The 16782-nt window shown below is 39.4% G+C and overlaps 1 protein-coding gene across 5 annotated transcripts; it reads right to left on the bottom strand.

Annotated features, from left to right (window-relative positions):
- Positions 1-1304: 1304 nt before the first annotated feature.
- LOC115739586 (Fanconi anemia group J protein homolog) lies at positions 1305-13604 on the bottom strand. 5 transcript variants are annotated; one of them, XM_048273580.1, is made up of 29 exons: positions 13137-13604; positions 12730-12820; positions 12110-12185; positions 11450-11514; positions 11311-11355; positions 11135-11235; positions 10908-11049; positions 10630-10691; positions 10483-10556; positions 10329-10399; positions 9626-9713; positions 9473-9545; positions 9286-9381; positions 8646-8754; positions 8360-8453; positions 8188-8271; positions 7940-8096; positions 7512-7699; positions 7149-7193; positions 7002-7030; positions 6799-6920; positions 6564-6611; positions 4747-4871; positions 4353-4627; positions 3194-4139; positions 2970-3035; positions 2102-2215; positions 1932-2018; positions 1305-1652 (listed from the first exon to the last, which is right to left on the bottom strand). In XM_048273580.1, the coding sequence occupies exons 1-28, from the start codon at positions 13510-13512 to the stop codon at positions 1974-1976; spliced, it is 3807 nt and encodes a 1268-aa protein (XP_048129537.1). In that variant the 5' UTR covers positions 13513-13604; the 3' UTR covers positions 1305-1652; positions 1932-1973. The 5 variants fall into 5 exon arrangements, with proteins under 5 accessions (XP_048129537.1, XP_048129536.1, XP_030528633.2 ...); XM_048273579.1 differs by having other exon boundaries at positions 1628-1665; XM_030672773.2 differs by having other exon boundaries at positions 1628-2018; positions 12730-12811.
- Between the last annotated feature and the right edge of the window lie 3178 nt (positions 13605-16782).

Raw genomic sequence — 16782 nt, forward strand, 5'->3', positions numbered from 1 at the left:
CTAGTTCTAGTTTAATCGGCAATATCTCCCGGTATGCTTGCAATCTACTGCATGTTTGTCCTTGAAGCATGAAATGGGATGGAATGACTGTTCTACTGATTGATACTGTTGTTTCGGTGTTGTGAAATAAACTCTTAGGGAGTTGATGTAAATTTTCCTGGTGTAAACTGAATGCCAATTTTTTCTCGACAATGGAATTGCGATCTAGTTGAGTTGGATTGAAGTTGGGTTTGGATAGTTTATTTGCGTGCACGATCAAGTGATCAGCTAATCACTCGGCCTGCATCTTTTTGTCTCTAATGAGTAACCCTATTTCAACAGGCTAATGTTTTCCTGATCAGTTCTGCGACAATGAGTGCATTGAAATTTGGTGAAATGGAATATGCAGCTATTGGTAATTTAGTCTTGGAATGGGTTGTGATGCTATGTTGGTTTGTCAAATCGTAATGCGTGGCGATGTTTGGTAGATGATGGTTCACTGCGGAGAGTTTATGCTCCCTAGTACTTTGCTGATAACGCTTTTCTTTCGGTTATGGTTACATGCGAGCTTGTCTGTTTGCCAGGATAGTACCTTTTGCTGAAAAGAGTTTTTGAAGATGTTTTTTTGTTGGACCTGGATATTCCACTGGCATTGGCAAACAAGTAGCGTGCAACCTAGGTGAAACACACTTTGCATCTGCTAGAATTGGAAGTATCCAAAGAGGAAGGACCGCTGTTATTTTAGCATCTGTACTAGATGGCACGCTTGGACTTTAAGTAAAGCCGAAAGATTTTCAGACTAAAGCAGAAGAGAGATATATGCTTGTATGACAATCGCCTTTTCTAGATAGGCACGGGAGCCCGAATGCTTGGTGCACGTAGCGGTACAGGAAATACAGTGAGATGTTGATGTATCATTTCGGGACCCAAAACTGGCCTCGTCTTTTTGGTGACTACGGCACGTTTTTCCATTTTACAAGCAATAGTAGTATTTTTCCCGAGAATCATTTTAACTTTGCAGCCTTCCAGCAAACTCCTTCATTATCACTTTGCAGTAAACAAAAATGTTGAGCACTGGCTCGAGCATTACAATCGAATTTTCTTCTTTTGTGACAACATGCATGACAAGTCTTGCTGATCGTAACATATATACTGGATGTTTTGCCAGACTAAATTAACCAGCACGCCTCAGTCTCAGAAAATGAATCCAGATGTGAAGAAAACAAAAACTTTAGAACTCCCAAATAAGCGCGGCCTCCTAATTGCAAAGCCTGCTTTCAGGATCTGACTACAGAGAACTATAGCACTTCATAGGTACGTTGAGGTAATAACCCCGAGAAAGGGGAAGATGACATCAACAAGACCGCACGTGCGAGATGAGTAGGCTCTCCCTTGCACATTCCCCATAGGCATCAAATTGCGAAGTTCGAAAGATGATGCCCTGAGCTTGTGACGTAAAAATCTGAGATCCTTTGGTCAATGCCTTAAGTAACAAACCCATCTCGCTCAAATGAATAGTACGTACACGTTTGCGGTTTCCTAAAGGTCACCATTTACGAAGTTCTCCATTTGAACATTTCCCACTTGCATGTGAACTATCTTTGACATCTGAGAGTTCCTCTGTTCGAACTGCTTTTCCACGTTCTCGTCATGCCACAAGCCAACCTGTATCTCTGCGGAACAGAACTTGACGTGCTTCTTATCTCGGTATGCTAAAGTCAGTCGCTTCCCCAAAATAAATTAAGGAAAACAACCAAGCAATAGCTAAATATATATCTACAATCTCAGTGAAGTTGAAGAAATGTAATGATGCAGGCAAGTATAGCGCTACTGGCTGTCCAGCCAATGGTCGACCTCATCAAATTATCAGGAGACATCATGCCCATATCTAAATCTCTAAGAGACCACCTTCAATTTCAGAGGAGCGTGATATACTTGATCAGATGCCTCACAGTTTGCATTGTAGCCAGATGAGAACCAGCCAAGCAGTTGGATTATTCCTTCCAGTCAGAAAGCAGTGGTCTCCTTGGAAGCCGCAACTGCCAATTACGCAGGATTTATGCATTTTTTCTTTTCAACGAGATTACTATTCAACTCAATGAAGCAGATTCATGTTTCTAACCTTAGACTTTGTTGTCCTCCAGCCTCCAGAGTTCTGCTTTTTAGGACTGTATGCAAATTTCTCAATGGAATTCAAAGCATCATTCTCAGCCTGGTCTGAGGATTTTACTACAACCTGCCATTTTGCAGAGAACTGCCAATTAACTGACAATAGGGGGTAAGTTCTACTATCACCCAATTCGAAAAGGTAGAGAACCCTAACTGGTAATCTTTTTCTTGTCAAAATGATTTCTGCACTTCAATTAGTGAGAAAGTCTACCATCTTCAAACTCATATCATTACCATCTCACTTCTCTGTTCCTTCATGGAGCTCAAGAACCGAAGGCCACCGATCCAAACTAAATCAAATTGAACCAAGGCAGAGTTTCTGGCTTAATGGTCTTATTGGCTTTGTTTAAATTTGACAAAGAATGAAACTAATAAACTGTTTTTATTGCAATTTGACTAGTGAAACCAAACATGTCTGAGGTTTCTCTGATTTTGTATACTATCAAATTTCTGTGTATGTTTATGCAGGAATTGTCCCAGATTAATATGCTGACTATGGGATGAAAACTGTGTCAACACAAAAATTACCTTCTACGGCTAAAACTAAACTCAGATTGCATAACGATCTTTGGCAAATTGGACACAGAAAACTTTACTTATGGACACAATAAACCAAAGTAAATCTAAATTGATCCGAGAAAAGGACAAACACACAATAAAATACTAGTTCTGCTTAGAGCTTTTGTTTATTTGTTTTTTGTGGGCTTGGCCAGAATTTGAACATTCCTAATGCTAGCATAGCATAATCAAGATACCAACCCTATGTGAGATACATCATACTTGAATAATGGAACCATTAACAAGCCACACACTGAGCTCACCTTTGTATCACTGTCCTCCAATGATTTAAGCTCCTTAATTTCCAAACGATTGGCAAAGAACAAGATCTGCACCTCAAAATCATTTGACTGTCAGAAACCAAAAAGAAAACAAAGGGCCTCATGACAGCAGGCTAAAAATTGAGATCACAGCAAGCGGTCCAAAGTACACACCATGCAAATTTAAGATACTACGAGAAATTCATAGGTTTTTATTTGGAACCTACCTTGTTGAGTAAGTTGATATTAGAAGCATCAGTTGCCATGATCCGTACACCGACACAATTTCCAGGAGAATTACAAAATGGGCAAAAGATGGTCTTGAACACACATCCATCTTCTTCACACCAAGTAGCTTGTCCTCGATATCCATCAGAAGTATCATCCCAGAGTTGCTGAGCTACTGACGAAATATCGGTTATTAACACTTGTATTCCTGTTGACATGCATGCATTGCCAGCTTCGATCTTTTCTTCCACCAGTTTTGCTAAGTGGACTTTGGACAGTGAGGTTGGTGAGGATGGGACATAGAAATCGCTCTCGGGAAGACCAAAGGGGGCTCCACAAAGAGAACAAGATATCTGGAGTCTCTTGTCCACGGCAGGACAGGAAGATGCAGCAGCTACGACACGATCAGTAATTTGAAATAATGTAGCAACACTTGATTTCTTGCGTATATCTGCAGGTTTACTTTCAGAATCAAACTTGATTCTCCGATTCGCATCTCCATGGGTTGTTGACTTTTCTGTTGAACAATTCAATCGGGTCTTATTGGTGTTGAGAGCATTTGATTGTTCATCCATGACAGTGCCAGCTAATGGAGAAGATATGAACTTTCTCCTTTTTTGTGCATGAGAATTGACACTAGAGCACAGAGTTTCTCTTTCTGAGTTCAAGCCGAAGGTTCCAGTTGCAGCTTCTCTTTCAGGAGTTATAACAGCGGAACAATTGGTTACAGAATGAGTTTTGCTAAGACCTGACAAGGACGCTGAATGAGGTGACGATTGATCTGGGCAATCAACGGAAGACTGAATTACTGATGAGGGAGAAGCGTTATCCTTAGAAAGAGGTCCCCTAGCATGAGGGGCAAAGCTGCAATATATATCGCATGTCTCCTTCACTAGAGATACTTCAGGATCCTCACATAACTCATTGTTGTATGCTGCAGGGGACCTGCTTCCATTAAAATGAAGACAAAGATAAAGCTTATCTTGTTGTGGAAAACTGTTGCAGAGTGACTTTTCCAAAAGAAAATGTTCAATTATTTCAACCTGGGAAGTCTATGGAATGACATGAGCTGTTAGTATGAGGAAAAAACTTCACGATGCAAGATTTTCAATTAACTTTGCAGAGCATTCCCTGTGAATATATGCTTTCTAAGTTTACCTTGGGTTTTCCTCAAAATCGCAGTCCAGGTCTATATAGTCCCTCTTTCTGTCACAACCCATAACAGCTGTTTGGAGATTATTTGATTCAAGATTTCCTCGACATTGGATGAAAGCAGCCTCTGGCTTTGAATCAGAAATTACCTCCAGTTCCACACAATCAGAGTCACCTGGATCATTCTTTCTAGCAAGCAGCCTACTTTCCTTGATGAATGAAGAAGTTTCCGAATCCGTGCAACCCCTTACCATATCAACGGTTTTATCACCAACCTGTTCCTGTAAGCAAAATGAGAAGAATCATTTACTTGGTGGGTTGGCAGATTCTGTCATTAATTTACTACCGACAAAAGCAGCAAAAATTAGAGTCAGAAAAGTAGACAGGGATTGCATTATACCCTGACAACTCTGAAGAACGATTTCAAACCCTCAAGTGAGTCAGAGAAGGACTCGTACAGATTGAAGGACTTCTTGAGCCACTTTGAAATATAAGCTCTGTTCCTTTCTTCACGATAGCGTTCATCTGCTTTCAAAATATAATGTCTTAGGGAATGACTAAACTCGTAAGTAGACCACCTAAAGATTGCATCATCTGCTAGTAAGCTAATAAAGGCGGTGATGGCAGTAATATGAGAAAAGAAACTTTGAAAAGTAATATCTGGAGCTGCAATATCCTCGCTAATATCAAGGCTAGTGCTATTATTAGTTCAACACCATAGCTTCTGCTTAATATTGTCACGTTCTACATTTAACCTTATTTGACAAGAGACAGATGTTAATGATTTCTCACCCAAAAACTTGAGCTATTAAGTGAGAAAGTATGCTTGTGTCATTAGTTCATTTCTGATTGGCGGTTCCATTTATAATCAAAATAATTAAGTAGTGTTGGACAGAAAATGTATCGTGTGAGGCCAAGACATGCATCTCCAACCCGTAAATGAGGTTGCCAACCATTAAAGTATGAGAACCTTTTAAATGAAGATTGTCAACCTGATTAAAGCAGGAAGGATGCTGTATAGATGGCTTAATAGGGCAGTCGCACATTCAGCCTTTCCATCTTCGAAAAAGAAGACAAATAGATGGATGACAACGCTGAAGGATATAAGATAGCTGTCATCCTCCACTGTGAGAAGGTATACCTTCATAAAAACACAGCACCCACTACAAGCAGTAGTCAGTGCTAACCACCTGTGATTCTCTGCCATTTTCTTTTCTCCACATGGTGTTACTTTTAGTCTTGCCCCCAAGGAATCATACTTAGCATGCTGCAGTTAAATATCAACTATTTTGTGCCTTTTTGTTCCCCCTATTACTAATGATAATACTCCAAGTGTGATGGCTATATGGCTGTACCAGATGTGTCAGATTCCAACACGTAAAACTAATCTACTGAGAAAAACTATCATACATTGTCATTGATAGTCATGCTAATCTTGGCGCTGTCAAAGAACTAGTAGGCCTGGCAGCCCAGGGGTCAACACGTTCAACTGGCTTTTGAATTGTTTAAACACTTCTTGTGTTAAACTACATATTTAACTACTTTAAATTACCATCTAGACAGTCATGTACTGTGTAGCTCTGTTGGTTGGGGCACTCCTTGTCGAATCCATTCGTCTTATCTATTCGAGTTCAAGAGATTCCTGAATAGGTCAACCTTTTGAACTGCTGTTGAATCCATCAGCAGACAACCTAGAGAGGAAGATGCCTCTCGGGTTGATGTATGGTGCAACTATATTGGGTCATATAAGGTTTTCCCATTCAGATTTGCCTCAATTGTTTGTTTCTTACCTTCAGCTATCCTTAAGTTAGCGTCCTCTAGCTCAAGAGTTTTCTAAGCTTCTTGTGGATCAATATCACTACCCTTTTCTACGTCATTTACTTCTTGTTTAATATTGAGTAAAACAAACTATAATCGTATGTCAAAAAGAGTCAATGGCCAAATGGAAAGTGCCTCAGTGCTTTTCCACGTGAACAAAGGTTCGAACCTTGCTCGTGCAAGGTTAATTATATCTTTAAGGCCAAAGAACGGGTCAAAGCATCGTCAGGTTCACCACGTTAACCAGTTGAACAGGGTCCACATTGGGTTTGACCGGTTCTTGACCACTCCGATTCTCTCACAAAAACCAGACCATGCTTTTGTTCCCAATTCAACCAATCCAGTCCAGGTATGAAAGCACTGTTCATAATCTATGAAACTTAAAAGCAGGACACTTACCTAAAAAAATGATGGCCCCATAATCAAGCACATGTCTTATGCAGCGACCTGCATAAAAGTGAGACAATGCAATACTTTCATCTCCAGAAAATGTCAGTGATGTTATTTAACGCAAAAACGAAGCACCAAAACTTCCAATGAGATAATGCAAATGTATAAAAGGTTTATTCAAGATGGACATGGACATATAGAAACTGTTTGATCAGTGGAAGGACTATTCATAACATAAATGTACCTGCAGCCTGATTTAGAGCACGAAAGGCTTGTTGACAGTACCACTCACTTCCACTCTGAAGGTCCTTTGATGACTTATATGTGTCATTATATTTCTTTTTTAATGCAACTTGGGTGTCATTCCTGATAAGAAGCTAGCATCAATCAGCATATTTTGCTATCAGCTGATGTTCTAGACTTGTAGTGAGAAAGTTTAGCACTTACACATTGGGAAATGGAATGCCAACAATTATCTTAGCCAGTTAAGAAATCAGAGGTAGAAATCAATTTTGACATTACCGACAACTATCAGAGGAAATTGTACACATATAAGTGGCATATAGCTGGGAAAAAAATTTCTGAAGAGGATACAACCGCACGGGCATTATCATCAGTAAAGTCAATCCCCTCAGAAACCTGCAAGTATCAAATTCAGATGATCTTACATGCAATGGTGATGATATGAAGCTGAATGAGAAATTCTAATTAGCCCTACCCTGGATAGCAACTAAAGTTTCTTTGCATTTTCTTTATAACATGTCAGACATCTCCATTAGAGTATGCCATTTCCTGTCTTTTCCTCCAACTCCTTGACTTTTGAATCTCTAAACTTCCTTGTCATTTCGTTTCAAGGCAGAATCTTTCAGAATTGAGAAAAATGCTACATTCTTATGTTTTAATCACTTGAAATCTAATCTTGCTGATCCTTCAGATTTTTAGAGGACTAATATTCACCTTTCCTCGACAAACTGCAAGGAAAGCAGCTCCTTTCTTCAATTCTCCTGAGGACTCCACTTTACTGGACTGGGTATGTTCTAGCCTCTTAGTTCTTCTCTTTTTAGCAGCAACAGCTTTGTTACCGTGGCGAACTGAATCATAATAACCTTTCAAAACAGGCTCGAAATCATCCTGTCCCCTCGGTTCTGTGTGCACAGAATTAGCAAAAGAATTTACAAAAAAAAAAAATGAGATAACGGGGCAGTTGAAGTTGTAAGAAGTCTCCGACCAAAAAAAAAAATTCTAAGAAGTCAAAGTGTGGTGAGTGAGTGATACAAGATTTAGTACCAAACACAATTTTGAAATGATATGGCAGCAAGACCGGTTAAGAGTTGCAAGATAAACCAAAAAGGGGAACCAAAGACGAGCTCATAAGGAAAACTTACCCACAAATAGGGTCTTTCGTGCACTTAGCCGTGACCATTGACCTGTTTCATGCCATCGACTACATAGTTTTTCCATCAGCTTGTAACTTGGGAAGAACACAAGAGATCCACCTGGGACAATATTAAAAATTTCCTCCAAAGTTTTGCCAAGTGCATCCTACAGAACGACAGGAGAAAAATCCTTTGTGATATATTAGGTGAAGAGCTACACTAGATCAAGTAGACCAAGAACAAGAAGCACGGCATACCTGGAATGCATACACATGTGCTGTTTTATAGCTCGCGTTCAAAGGATAGTTTTTCGGTCCAGTTGTAACTATAGCACCACATACCTGCCAAAAGGAGAAAAGCTTGATCTTGCTGTTGTCAACACACAGAGTAATCGACTACATTCAAGGCATGATAAAACATGGCTGGTACCTGTGATTTGACATTGATCACATGTGGAGCTTCCAGACAAGTGCCAAATTGAACCCCGAGCTCACTTGAGAAGGAGTTCGTTGGTGATAATGTGCTATAGTGAATGGGGAATAACATTTAACAAAGGACTTCCGAAGAGAACATATATAAAGACAAGCCCAACAATCAGTTTAGAAACTCCGTCTCTTAGCACGTGTGAGAATGCTCTTGTACATGCTTGCTACTTATATTTCTAGTCCTACAGTCTGTTTTCTGGAAAACGAAAATGTCAAGCTGAGTTGCTTACCCAGATGTTAAAATTACCGACAAGGAGAGCTGAGCGATGTCTCTGAAAACCACTGCCGGATTTAAGCACCACAAACTAAAACTGTGTATCGGGTAGCCAATACCCTGTTCTGCATTTAGTGATATTATGTCTTAGAAAAGTAATTACTTGAGCATTTAATATTGTCTGAAACATCAAACAAATACATAAAATATGATATGACAAATTTGTGCTTTACTACAATTAAAAAAATTAAATCGGTAGTTATGATTATCTAATCACACTTGATACTAGTCCATCCACTTGTCGCCACTCAAATTCAGGAAACACACTCTGGATTTCCCTAATTGAAGTATTTTCAGAGGCGCCATTACATAGAAAAAAAAAGTTTATATACAGATATTAGTATAGGTGTATACATAGATAGATATTATGTTTCTAAAACCTTCCAGCGGCTGAGTCTAATTGCGACGACAATAGCCCGATGGATATAACTGACTGTGCAGATCAAGGAAAATAGAACAAGAATAATTGGCCATTATTCCAATGCTGTCTAGAAATCACTTTTCCTACCAAACTTTGTATTCAGTATCAGACAATTTCCAGACTTCACTACTGCATAAGCATACTCCAGATTTAAGAAAGACCGTCACATACTCACTTTTATCTCGCTTAATATACCGCTGCAGAGCAAGCTGATAATCAAATGTATGATCCCCATTTTGAGAGAAAAAATAAGTAAGTGCGGAGAATAGCCCTGCAACAAATTGTTGATGTCAATCCACAATGTTGAGAGAAAAATTGCTCAATGAGCCAGCTCAGTTTTTAGTTGAGACAAGAAACTGAACCTTCTAGCGTGACCACAGACAGGCCACTTAAATAGGGTACTTCAGACTCTAAATCTGTCGCAGCTTTAATTGCCTGAAGTAGAAAACTTGAGTCAATAATACATAAATCTATAAATACAATAATGCATATTGAAAGCCTAAGTAGTATAGCACCTTTGTAGCACAATCTAACAAAATTGGGAAGCATTGCTGTGATATATGAGCCTCTTGAAGCTCTCTCATGGCATTGTCACCCGTCCAACTGAAAAAATATGACAATAGCAAAAGTTCAGGACCAAGTCAGACGAAATCTCATTAATTTCTGAATATGCAAAGGAATTCCATCTCTTAAGTCAGCATAGAGGTGTAATCTGATAAGTAAGATTAGTGTTTATATGCCATGCAAACTTAAAAACGACTTACTTGTTAGAACATTTACAACTATCCATATCGTACTTAGAATTTTTTCTTAACTTAAATAGAGAAATTTCTGACGATGTAAGAAACACCAGTAGGATTTCTGAAACTAAGCGGCCTGTAGTTGGAGATATTAGTTGACATCAAATGCCAAGTTTTCCAACAGTACCCATGTGAGTCTTCATCAAATAAAAAGTATCATAGCATGCTGCACAAGTACCAATAGACTATTTCGAAAAAACAAGTTCATATGAAATTAAAAATCGCCACATCCAATACCGATAGACTTGTTTAAGTTGGACAGATGAAATTCCTTGTGTTTCACGCACTATAATCATTTTGAGCGTACTTAGGACAACTAACACTATTAAAAAGTGGCCGTGGGTAGACAAATAGTAAATTGTAAAAAGAGAAAAGAAAAAAGACAGGAAGGATGCAAACAGTAACTGAGGTTTCTCACCAAGAAACGTAGTGCTGAAAATCTCGCTGCTCTAATGAACTCTTTTTCCGCTCCATCCAACTCATGAGGTCCTGCGCATTTGCAGTACTTTCAGTTTCTTAATAATATCTTCTGGGTGCTATGTAGAATGAGATAAATAAAATGACGTTATTACCTGTGCCATTTCACATAAAGGTTGATAAATCATGGCATTGACAGGGCAAAGTTCCTCCAGTTCATCATGCAATCCTGCCATAGTGGGTAAAAATTACCACCAACATCAACTGTGACAAAAGACAAAGATAATAGCTGTCTAGCATACTTTGCAGAACATCTTCTTCGATATCCATGCTACCAGCATCACGAGTAATGTCCTCTATATTGCTGTCAACAATGTAACCAGCTTTATGAATGAGATTAGAAGCCAATATGGACCAACTTCAGCAATTGACAACATTTTATTTACTAGATTAGTGGTGCTTTTTAACAACAATTGATGGAAAGATCAAATTCAACATGTTTTGTGCCCGCTGAAATTCTTGGCATTTTATTTCTGACTTAAGTGATGTGACAAATAAACCAGGAGTGAAAATGACATACTGGGCTTCATCAAGAATTATAATTGCTCCCTCTATATCCACTTCCATCGCTCCCCGAACAACTGGATTAATGATGTAGCTATATGGACAGAAAACAAGTTGCGCATCATCTGCCATAGATTTTGCTGCATAATATGAACAGCCTGAAATGCAACAATGTTTCTTCAGAGAAGTCATCAGAGCAAGAAAGATAGAGACAAGAAATGTTATTAGGAACATGAAGTGCACCTCTCACAACTTGACCGATTTTCACAAGATCTTCTATGTCATGTGCCTCGTGGCAACCCCCTTTCTGAAGGGAAGGATGCGCTTTAACTTTATTAGCATTTCTGTAAGGACTTTCAAGTTATTTTTTTCTTTCCATGTGAAGAAAGCAATAAAGAACTTAGAGGGAAAAAACTCACTTGAATTCGCAGCATCCAACAACTTGATTTCGCCGAAGCATCTTGCTGGAGTTACAATAACATAACTTAGAAAGTCAGAAAACAAACTTGACCAGACAGAGGAAGCAATAAACAGATGCCCTTTGGATAAAAGCATCACCATTCTTCGTCAACATTCTCTTTCCCTCGGACTTTCGAATTTGTGCAATAATGTTTCCGAGAGGCCTAAACGTAAAAAAGATACAGATGGAGACAGAAAAGCTTCAACAAATGGACATTTAAACCCAAAGCTCTTAAGATGTCGTTGGTACAAGAATGCTAAAAGAACAACAATTTACAGGACCCAGTAAGTTCAGGACAAAGTTTTAATCTTTGTAACTTCAACAGGTTTGCAATAATACTTTCTTGATTCAGTGAATCTCCACATCAGAAATGAATTGTCATGTCCAGAAAGACGAAACTCCAAATGCAGCTGCAATGTTCTGACTTAAAAACAGAAATACAATCCTCGATATCTGCATGTATCCGAAAATAATGCTCGGATCCCACAATATGGGGAGGTTACAGAGGGATTGGATGCGCTTTATATAGCCAGTGGAAAGGATGCATTTATGACTGCCTGCTCTCTCAATCTATTTATTAACTAAGAGGCAGCACAGCAGCTGCCAAGCTGCATTTAAGGACTAATCCATCTGGTCATTTTCAAGCAGTGGGGACCGGCAAGAACATTAGATTGCTCGCATCTTGGCCTAAAGTTACATGAAAATCTCAGGACAAGCACATCATTGAGCATTAAACACAGGGAACGATAGTGGCCTACCAAAACAGCCATTGGCACCCGGTAAGCAGTTTTCCGATATTCCCGAATGACTTGAGAAATTTGAGAGTGTGTCCTCCTTTCAAACAACACCAAATCAAACATTTTGTCAATAATGCTTATAAACCTTGGTGAGCACTTGGGCTCGGTCATCATGTAAGTCAAAGAAAATTCTGTTCCCAAAGCTCTTACTTCAATTTATTTCCAGAAGATACATGGAGAAAACATTTCCTAGTATCTTATCACACGGAACATTTGTCTCATTACACACACATACACATATGTAAAAAATATCGATAGAAGCAGAATACCAAAGCCAATTTATAAAGGTTGGGAGTTCCCTAACAAAATATTTGGGATTGCCACTATATTTATAAGAAGAGAACACAATGTAACTCCTCATCAACATAAGCACCAAAAACCTAAGTACGGAACAAAAGTACGGTCATTTTGCAAAGCACTGTGCATGGCTGCTAAATTTAGGGACACCGGTCAACGTTACCGACATGTTCACCATATACTCTCTTCATTCTGTAACATTCTCATCTTTCTCCCCTTCCTTACAAGGTAACTATCCATACCTTAACAATTCCACCAGAGTAATTGCATAAAAATAAACTTACGATGAATAAAAGATGGTGGGTATTGATTTTTTTTTACTCTTGCCATCTGGTACTGACTGAACTGGCTCTGGATTTCCTGGGACTGCATTGCCTAATCAACATAACATACAGGTTACATACTGGATACAGATTAACAGAAACTATATCAAATCAATCAATGTCCCCGTCTTCACTCAAAGTAAAAAAAAAAATCAATTTCCCCGTCCCCCTTGGAAAGAGACAAAGGCGCATGTTTTGAGTACCGTGATCAGCTCTGTCAACTGCAACACTCACTTGATGAGCTAGATTTCTACATTTCTCCCAGGTTTCACACATTTAAGCAAAGAACACCACCGCCATTTTCTGTCCACTACCTAGAGCTACCATCGAAAACTGGGTTTTTGAAAATGATCAGCCCAAAAACTCACCCAATGGCTCGGCATCAGGAACAAACCCACCGCCATAATTCAGTGGATCCAGCAACGCCTCCGGAGCGGCCTTCGACTGCGAGGGATTCACGACCTGGTCCTTCGCCTTGTAATTCTGTTGCCAGGCGAGGGTCGAGCAGAGCAGCGAGAGCGACTTCCCCGTTCCAGTCGGCGACTCGAGCAGCGCATGGCAGTGGCCTTCTCTCAGGGCTCGGTCGAGGGTGGACACGACCCGGCCCATGAACGCGAGCTGAGTCCCATACGGCTGGTACGGGAACTCCACCGGCACGCCCCCGATGTGGAGGACGTTCCTAGGGTTCTTGGGATCCGGTTTCGGCTTGACGATCACCCCTTTTCCTGGCTTTGCAGCCACCATCTTCGCTTCGTCGATGTCTCTTTCGCTCAGGGCAACCAGATCGAAGAGTGAAGATTGAGATAGAGAGTTTTAGCGCAGCTGAGCGTTTTAGGAAGTTTGGCTCTCTGGCGGGAAAATGAAGGAGCGCGATTTGGGAGAAAATTTTGAGTCGGTGACTCGCTGAGTCAAATCGCTTGTGTCCGACAAAAAAAAAAATCGCCAGTGGCCAGTGGGACCCCGCGCGTGCCAAAAACATGGGCCTTGACTTGGCTGTTCGTTTTCTTTTATGTTGGCTTTGCATGTTGCACGAAGGGTGCGCATGATAACACTTCCTGCTTTAAAAGTGATTCCGGAGTAGAAATCCGTTTAATAATTAAAATTTTAAAGTAAAAATCCGTTTAGTAATAAAAAATTACTTTTGATAGAAATTTCTTTTTTCCCTCTACTATCCTCAAGCGAGGGTCCTCGTTGGCCTAGTGAGGGCCGCCTCTCGCCAAATTGAGCAAGAGCGGCCCACGCTCGCCCAAATGAGCGCAACCCTCGCTAGGGGTGTGGTGAGGATGGCCCTCGCCTACGGCTGGTGGAGGGAAAAAATGAAAAAATAAAAATAAAAGGAAAAAAAGAAAACAGAAGAAAATAAAAATAAAAATTTCCAAAATATATATTGTAATGTTATTAAAATTATCAACATCAATATCAATCGTGCTGTATAGGACGGTCATCGTCCGCGTTAACGATTTCGGGCAAAATTGATTAGATGTATTCAATTAATAAAACGTGAATAGTTTTATAACTTCCTTAGCAAAATTAAAAAATTTATGATTGAATTAACCTAAATTTATATCACGCGGAGCACGTTTAAGTGAAGAAAAAGGCTTCTCAAGCTGCCTGCGTGTCATGAAAAGATCCGTTTTGGGCATTCTCGTCTTTATGGTGTGGGGTTGGCTAGCTTGATGGGACGACTTAATAACAAATTGTTGAACCAAATGAAAATGACGTCGTGTGCAGTAAGCTGTTCGTTTGTCAAAATCGTCGTCTCTGCTCGATTAACCGTCGATCCAACCCAATCGTAAGGTGGAAATATCGCGGTCGAGCGCCGGAGTTCGAACTTGTTCGCTTGCCTGGTGTTCGGTCGCCTCCCACCAACGTTAGATGATACCAAATCAGGGTACTCGTGTTAATATACGTGATTGACTTTTAAAGCTTTTAGATGCACGTGGACCGTACTCATCTACGTTTCGTTGTATTGGATTGAAATGCCAAGAAGGTTCCTGTTTGTTAAGGGAAAACGATGCCTCTAAAACTCATGGATGGCCACGAGGAATGATATCTTTCATCGTAAAAAGATAGGAGAAATTATCGAAAAAATCATAAATCAATTGTATTTGCATCAATTCAATCATAAAATTTTCAATTCGATCAATTTAGTCATTCTTGCTAATTTTGGTTGGAACTGTTGACGCAACGGTTCAATTAGCAGCAATCGTCATACCTAGCACGTTTAAGGTTGACATGAATGATTTTTTTTTGCAATTTTTTTTTCTTTTGTTCTTTCCTTTATGTTTTTTTTTTGCTTATCTCCACCATTGGCCGTTGGCCTTGGCAACTAGCAAGGCCACCCATCACCTAGGCAAAGGCCAAACCTTGCGGGAGGCCAACAAGGGCATCCCTACCCTCACCCTCGCCCTTGCCCTCGCCCTCGCCCTCACCAACAGCAGGTGATCTTTGTCGGCCATTATTGAGGTCGGTGGCTGGTAGAGGGAAATAAGGAAAAAAAAAAAAAAAAAAGAATAAAATGAAATAAAACTTTGAAAATTTATAACATTACAAAAACCATCCATGTTGGTGCTAGGACAATCAAGGCCGATCGGCAACGATTTTCGACCACAACTAGCCGAAATACCTAACTTGGCAAATTGTCACAAGGTTCGGAGCTAAATTAAAAACGTACGAGTCAATGGCATAAGTAAATGGTTTAAAATTAAATTGACATAGATTCAATAAATTTAAGTCAAACATGATCGCATCAAAAGGTTTATGACTAAATTGACACGTGTATAATAATTTTAAGACTCTTTCCATAATATTATCGACAAGACGTGTGCAAATTGCCATCTTTTATATTTTTTCCCTTTTCAATTCTAAAGTATTTTAAATTGTCGCATTAGCTTATCCCAACCTTCTACCTTCTAAGTTTAAGCTCCGAAACTTGATATTACGAACTTATCACAGAATTAGGAGGTCGTCGTCATCTTTTTTCTTCCCCCCCTCAATTCTCGAGCAATTTCAAATCATTTATATCTTCTCTCTCTCTATTATACTAATCTCAAAATCACTTTCAAGCTCAAAATTCGATCAAAATGACTTCAATAATATCCAATTTATACGACTTTCTGGTTCAATCAATGATTTTGATTAATATAAGATGAGTGAAAATCGTGCACCCTAATCATATAATCATATTCCAAAGTTGAATTAAATAGTTCCCCATCCTATGACAACTTGAATTCATTTCCCATGATAATCCAAATCCAACTTTTGTTAATTTTGTTTTCCTTTTCATCCTTGCAAATACATCGGGTTTGTCCTTTCAGCCAAGAACATACAAGTGGAATCAAATGCATCGCTTCACGAATCCCTCTAACTTAATACTTTTTAAATGTTGCAAGTAACCCCTTCAATCAAAGGGGCAAAATTCGATCGGGAATTTCTCATATAAATAATTTATGAACTTTAGTCCTAGTGTGCAATATCGTCCATAAATTTTTAAATTGTTTAATGTGATCCATGAATTTTAGTTTGATGTGTAATGCGGTCTTTGAACTTTTAATTTATTCAATGCGACACTTGAACTTATGGTACACGTTCAATTTAGTCATTGAACTACATACATGAACATTAATTCATGTTTAGATGACAATATTAAATATTTACCAAAAGTTCGGAAACTACATTAAACATATTAAAAGTTCCGGGATCATATTGTACAGTGGTCTAAAATTTATAAATCATACTGAACAAATTAAAAGTTCAGAAATAATATTGCTCGAGGGGCAAAAATACGTTGACTATATACTTAATTATCCCTTTCTCGCGTGGACCGGGATCAGAGACGAATTACGACCGTTGGTCACACGGATACGGCCGCGATCGTATCCGATCAGACGTGTGATGAGGTACGGATTCCCCTCTCCGACCATCGGTATGGCCCCTCGTATGGGCAAAATCATAAATAACCACGTGATCCTGATTCAGGCCCCCCGGCCCGTGCGTGCTTCTTTTCTCTTTCGG

The sequence above is a fragment of the Rhodamnia argentea genome, chromosome 2 (assembly GCF_020921035.1).
Source record: "Rhodamnia argentea isolate NSW1041297 chromosome 2, ASM2092103v1, whole genome shotgun sequence".
Taxonomy (NCBI): Eukaryota; Viridiplantae; Streptophyta; class Magnoliopsida; order Myrtales; family Myrtaceae; genus Rhodamnia; species Rhodamnia argentea.

Coding starts and splice junctions, on each gene's coding strand:
- LOC115739586 (XM_048273580.1), bottom strand. CDS start 13,512: ATGGTGGCTGCAAAGCCAGGAAAAGGGGTGATCGTCAAGCCGAAACCG. Junction 6,612..6,798: donor TGCTCTAAATCAGGCTGCAG/GTACATTTATGT, acceptor ACTTTTATGCAG/GTCGCTGCATAAGACATGTG. Junction 2,019..2,101: donor GGAGGACAACAAAGTCTAAG/GTTAGAAACATG, acceptor CGTAATTGGCAG/TTGCGGCTTCCAAGGAGACC.